This window comes from Lottia gigantea, assembly GCF_000327385.1.
Source record: "Lottia gigantea unplaced genomic scaffold LOTGIsca_106, whole genome shotgun sequence".
Classification (NCBI taxonomy): domain Eukaryota; kingdom Metazoa; phylum Mollusca; class Gastropoda; family Lottiidae; genus Lottia; species Lottia gigantea.
In genome coordinates, this window is record NW_008706902.1 from 188587 (window position 1) to 195447 (window position 6861).

Here is a 6861-nt window from a genome sequence, read left to right on the forward strand (position 1 = left end):
AATCGCTATCCTGAGGCCCTAATCGACATTTTATCTCATCCCAGGTCTTCAAAAGAATGAAGTTGGTAAATTGTTCCAGGTTCAAGGGAGGTAATATTTCATTAATTTCAGAGAGTCGGAGTGTGAAGAAATCTCGCAAATATTTTTGAAAGCACCATAAACATCTCAAAACAAGTTGCAATTTAGAATTGATATTAACGCGGAACAAAACCAAAGTAAGATGGAGTCAGGTGATAATGTAAGAAAGTACTCGAGTGCGGTACCCGAAACTATGATACGATTATATAATATCTACCATTACAACATTGTCAAGCTTCATAACCTGGAAATCAGCTTCCAACTTAAATAAAATGTCAAAGATTTTAATGTATAATTTGATGCATAAACATATTTTTGAGTGCTGATTGGCATATAGTTGTGATCTGTTGGTTTTTTTTTTTTTTTTTTTTTAAAAAGCAGTCAGAGGATAGAGGTCGGTATCTCATTTCTGTTTTATTTCATTTTTTATGTATGTACATATAAGGCTAGACAGTAGACATTGCTCATTAAGTGACATCGGAGGCGATATTTTTTTTTTATTTTACATACAGATTATATAGTACGTTACGTTACGTAATACCTGACCGACCTATTATATGACACCAAATATGGATTCAACTTTTCAGATCAATCGACAAACTCGACTCGCTCTTTAGAGAGATACATTCGTCTTATTTGCTTTTGTTTCACAAAAAACTAACCGATATCTAATTGCTAGTAAAGCGGCTACATGGTTATAGTAGGCTTCTTTATTTTACAGTACGACAACAGACAAAACCTAGTGGTACCGGTTTCAATTCTTTTTCTTCCTTGCACTAACCCACATTTGCCTTTCATCGCCATACATATATCTAGCAAACCACTGTAATAAATAGTCTACCCTGCATACAGTCAGACCAAATACTTGTATAATCAGAGTAAACCCATACAGGGCCCCACTGATTACACCGTACACATTGAGTCTGGACAATGGAGAATCAACTCCCATGTAGAAGAACGAGAGCAGCGATAACCACAAGGCGTTGACTATCAGCACACCCGATAAACTTCGGTTCCGTAAAGTCCGTAAGCGTTCTGCAAGTTCGGTTTTTTGTAAGCCAATATTCGTATCATTACCGAGTAAGCGTTCCCGTAAATCATTCCAGAACATTTCTTCCGTTCGATCTTCTTCACTTCCGTCTGTGATATCTCGAGTGTTCCCTTTCACAGCTTCATGGATACCTTCATGTGTTTCTGAAATATACAAAGAGAAGTCATCCAATCAGCCAATCATGATCCAGCCAATCAGGTTCTCTAAATGTTAAACCACAGATCTAAGTCATCAAACTACATTGTTTGCTGATCTCTATTCGTCGTACGAAAAGGCCGATCTGTTTTTTGTTTATTTACACAATTTTTCGCTGATAATTTGCCAATGTATTTCAGTGGATGAGGTCTGTATGAAGAAATGAACCAGAGAAACAGCCGGGGTGCTCAATAAATTGGTCAATAATTACACCTACGAAAATATTTATTATTTGGTTGGACTCATGAGCTAAATCTCAGAGGTTGCAGAATGACCTCAGGTCTGCTCAGCCCACCCTAAGACTTCTATGCCAAAGACAGCTTTGATTTAATCCATCAATTGACTTAATTTACCTTTATTGCTGTTCTGCCTGTCTTTCTTCTTTCTCCATCTTCTTTTCTTAAAACCAGTTAAACAGGCAAACTTCGGCACTTTTGCCACTTGCTGAAATAATACAAAGTTAGTGAGACATTTTAATATACAACGTATATACATGCATAAATAATACGTCTTGTTGGCATGGCTATCCAGATAGGAGATCTCAGTAAAGGGCTATTGGATTTCTAGATAAGCATGATGCTTTTTGGCATTTTCTACAGATTCCACGGCAACGCGATAGGTGTAGATCCTTCTGTTTGTCTTCTCTTGATTCATATAATAAATATAGACTGAATGGATACGCTGGTCGTAATATCAGATACTTCCATCTTCAAGAGATTTTGAACTATGGTATGTAATAGGATAGTAAACGGACCCAACCCACCGTTTTTGTTTGCTTTTACTAACATTAGAATTTCAAATAAGAAAGGCCAATTTACCGAATCTCTGGTTCCCCAGCTTTGATCAATGATATTTGCTATACTGTAGATCGGTAGTAGCACGTGCATGGCGGGAAATATAAACAAATAGGCAAGACCATATACCACCTGGTAACTCTCACGAGGATGTACGAGAGCTGCATATATCAAACTGGCTGTCAACATTAATATGACGTAATGCTGTTGAAATCGGAAGTGGCCAACCAAAACCTCTGCAATAGAATCCGAATAAGGTGTTACAAAAAAGAAATTTCATACGTGTATGTATACATAAGTAATAAAATCCCAATCCACCAATCCAAAATTTTGTATTCCAATATTATACAGTTGATCATAACATGGCCTCAATTCATTCAAGGCAAATGTATGGAAGGTACACGATGCAGAGGGAAGGTAAAGCAACTTGCTTCTTTTTCATGCTTTTATTGTTAAAACTTTTATATAGTTATCAACCATTTTGTGGCCGATATGAGTCATTTGCATTTGACGTTTACACAAAGTTGACCTCAAGACTTACCATGTATCATGGAGGCTACAATCTTATAGGAACCCCAGACAGCCACCGATACAAACACTCCTCCCATTAGGACAGTTAAAGCAGACGTTAGACGTGTCTGAGTCTTGGCGCTACATTTTATACACACTATTGCGTACATCAGGACAATCCCGGCCATAGGAGCTGTAGTAGTAATATAGGGTACGTCAAATACCAGTTCTAAACCAGCTGTGATCATCACGATAGCCGTTCCGGGAGTAATTACGTTATTGATGAACATATTTAAAAGGTATGAAACGTATACAAAGGTGAAGCAGTCGTTGTTTCGGATCAGAGATAGCATGTTCTGGACCACCAAAAGAGCATTTGCAATATCTGATAAAATCCATCGTCGTCTTTGTTTGAAGAACTCTTCGAAAGTATCGGGACAATAGGTCGTGTTATCAGCAAATGCTGAGAATCGTAGTCGCCATCCGTTTATCATCATCAAGGTTGCCATCCATCTGTCTTCTCCTGGAATTATATAGAGCAGATCAAATGGACGAAATAGTACCTGTTAAGTTTTGGTGCTTAAAATACATTGATACTTAACATACAAGACACAAACTATCAACTGAACTCAAATTTGCAACTGCTAAGATAACAGCTTTGACGAAGGATGAACTGGCCTTAAGTAATGGAATCTTTTGTTTATATACACTATAGTATCAGTAATGAGTTGCTTTTGGATTGTTTTTATGTGTGGGTGAGAAATGAGGACACATTTTCTTTATATTACAATAATAATAATAATAATAATAATTTATTATAGGTATTAAGTCAGTAAGACTTTTACACCACAACATATATACAATACAGTCATCAAAAACAATTGAAGATCATTTCATAGCATGAAAAACAAATTTGGATAAATTCCATAACAGATCTGTGGAATTACTTGACATGAGAGTTACAAACTTAATAATGGTCGGAAATTCATAATAGTATCTTGGTATATAAAGTTCTCTTAAAGAAGCATGTTTTGGGCAAATCAGAGTGAAATGATACTCATCATCCACCTCATTTCTAGTACAGTTCGAACATATTCTTGAGGATCTAATTAACTTTTTATATCTCCCAGTTTCAACACCTAGAGTGTGTGACGAACATCTTAATTTAGTAAGAGCTACTCGATATTTCGGGATAGTGACATAACGTAAGTAATCTTCAAAACAAAAAGAGTGTTTAAACAGGTTGTATTTGTCTAACTTAGATGAAGATAGTCGAGATGTATTCCAAGACTGTAACCGGTCTTTAATACGTTGGCTTAATATGTCGAGATATGGGATCTGAAAAAACTGGGCATACCAGATGTCAGAGCATCCTAGGTTATCCAGAAGTTGTTTTACCTGAGCAGCCCAATTGCGGAACCTAGCACGAGGATTGATACTGCTATATAAGTAAACGTGATAAAGGAGGCTACCTTGATCTGACAAGATGCGTATCCAATACTTCACAATATTTTGCAATCTGCTGATACGCAAAGGAAAACGACCTAACTCTCCATAAGTTGCACTTGTCACTGTGGATTTTTTAACCTGCAGTAGTCATTTGCAGAAACGTAAATGTAAGTTTTCTATGTCATTTGCCTTAAGGAAACCCCACACGGGGGCTGCGTAAGATAATATTGACTCTACGAAGCAATCGAAGAGCTTACACTGTTGTCTACAATCAAGGTTTACCCTATCAAGAACACAGTTTAATTGGTGAAGGCCTATATTACCCTTTTGAGCAAGACATTTCTGCAGGGAATCAAACTTTCCATTGGAGCTAAAAACAATTCCTAGATATGTGAATCTTGTGACACATTCTACAGGGATGTCGTTATATGTGAATTTATATTGATAAGGTTCTTGAGATCCCTTTTGGAATACTACAACCTTCGTTTTGCTTACATTAACGGAGAGATTCCATGTTTCACAGTATTGCTGAAGCCGTGAGAGTTGGTCTTGTAAACCTTTTTCAGACTTTGATAACAAGACCGTGTCATCGGCATACATAAAGGATGACAAAACTATTTGTCCTATTGTAACCGGATCAATAACATGTTCACTTAAGAAATCACACAGGTCATTTACATACAAGAGAAAAAGCAATGGTGAGAGATTGTCGCCTTGTTTTACTCCACAATTTGAAGAGAAATATTTTGAGTATGCATTTTTTGATTTGACACATAACTGAACATTGTGATACATAGACTTGATACACATGATTAACTTTTGACCAAGTCCAATTTGGTGTAATTTGAGAAGAAGTAAGTTTCTGTCAACTTTATCAAAAGCCTTGGTAAAATCAATAAAGGCTACATATAATCTCTCACCATTTGATAAATATTTTGAGATCAGAGCCTGTAAAATGAAAATACAGTCGACAGTGCTCTTGTTAGGCTGAAATCCAAACTGGAAGACAGATAACTTTTTGTTTTCAGTTAACCATGAGAACAACCTATCATTTACAACTATAGAAAACAATTTTCCAAGGGTGCACATTAATGTGATACCCCTATAATTATTAACATCCCTAGAGTCTCCCTTTTTTGGAACTGGTACTATGGCACACTTTGACCAACCATTAGGATAAAATCCACTATTGAATATCGAATTAAAATAAATGCAAAGAGACGGACAAAGGATATCAATATTAAACTTAATGACCTCAGGGGTTATACCATCGACCCCAGGACTTTTGCCTGTTTTAAGTTTGAGGTTTGCTCGGCGTAGTTCACTCTCAGAGAAAGGTGCGTCCAAATACTCAACATCATTGGATAGTGGGAGTTGAACTATCTGATTACTACTACATGTAGTTTGAAACAAAAGTTTGAAGTGATCATAGTATGCCTCAAGATTGGGAGCATTTCCGGATTGGTAACTGGGCTCATCCCTGTGAACCCAAGCAGGTTGACCTTCAAAGAAATCTTACCTGTGTCCTTGACATAAACGGTGAAAGGTGTCAGTGTAGGACTGGCGTATTCATCCATAACATGTTTAATAGCACTAACTCTGTACAGACTGAAACATCCTGGGGCACACATCACCGATCCTATCACATTCTGGGCATTCTTAATCATCCAAAAATCTGAAATGAAAGCGATAATACTGAATCTCACAGTGTATTGATTAGAGTTGTTCTTTTGTTTATTCAGACCTTCTGACACAACCAGAGTCTTGGACATCCACTTTGTTGTTACGTTTGAGAACTACTAGCATTTAAAGGGATCCGTTTGGCCAATCGTAAGTTAAGTGTCCACAGCTTAAATTTAAGCCTTCGTTTGAAAGTTTAAATAAAGACTCTTTCTTGATACTCCGACAAATAAAGAAAATACTTTATAGACTGAAGATTATTTACATATATTCAATGATTTCCATAATTAGGCAGCTCAAACTGCATTAGGGCACAGAATATGTACAAGTAGGTTTGACTTATATGTGACCATTGTCACTGCTTAATGTACCTTTAGCGTATTCAAAGATCTGATGCCAGACGATGGAGCTACAATTTTTCCCCATGGGATGGGTTCTTCCACATGCGCCTCCCAGACGATGGTCGCTATTGCACATGTGTAGTAACTCCAGAACGGCATCATCTTCGAAATCCATGTCGGCATCTGTAGCTAAGATATATGTATGATCATCATCGACTTCATCGTCGAATTCCATCTGAATGTTATGTTCCCTGTTGTCTGAGGTTGACCACGGATCACCCTCGTCTTTCTTCACGCTGTCTATTTTAAAAGAGAAACGGCCAGTTTTAAGATCTTCTGGAGTCGCTCCCGCGCCCTGTTGATCCTCGTCAAAAACGAATCCAAGATTCGCTGCACCCGGAAATGGGTCAGTAATATCGGCACCAGTTGAAGAAGATGCAGAGTCATCAGTTTCTTTTGCGGACACAGATTCCGTTTCCAATATGGCGGCTGAACTACTGTGACTCAATGCAGGAGTTATGTCCCTTGAAACGAAACCTTGGTCCTCGTCCATGTTGTATTCCGGATAAGGAGAGTATTCTACTGTAGCCAATTTTCTAAGAAGGTCCTTATCTGGTTTTAGCTCCTCTTTAGTAATGCTTGTTCCCAGTCCGACATACTTTCTTCCATTTGCCGTAGGGCTCTTATAATTCAGAACATAGTTGATATACATGCATTGACTCCAACGCTTCTTCGGTTTTACTTTTACTGGATCTTTTAGGTG

At 37.5% G+C, this 6861-nt stretch overlaps 2 protein-coding genes across 2 annotated transcripts; both read right to left on the bottom strand.

Moving 5' to 3' along the window:
• Nucleotides 1-832: 832 nt before the first annotated feature.
• On the bottom strand, nt 833-3137 carry LOTGIDRAFT_170891 (hypothetical protein; the record flags this gene model as incomplete). Its single annotated transcript, XM_009046748.1, has 4 exons — nt 833-1272; nt 1678-1768; nt 2248-2354; nt 2660-3137. The coding sequence occupies 4 exons, from the start codon at nt 3135-3137 to the stop codon at nt 833-835; spliced, it is 1116 nt and encodes a 371-aa protein (XP_009044996.1).
• A 2526-nt stretch (nt 3138-5663) lies between these two features.
• On the bottom strand, nt 5664-6318 carry LOTGIDRAFT_99436 (hypothetical protein; the record flags this gene model as incomplete). Its single annotated transcript, XM_009046749.1, has 2 exons — nt 5664-5752; nt 6129-6318. Coding segments are annotated over 2 exons (279 nt in total), but the record flags the coding sequence as incomplete, so codon positions are not given.
• Between the last annotated feature and the right edge of the window lie 543 nt (nt 6319-6861).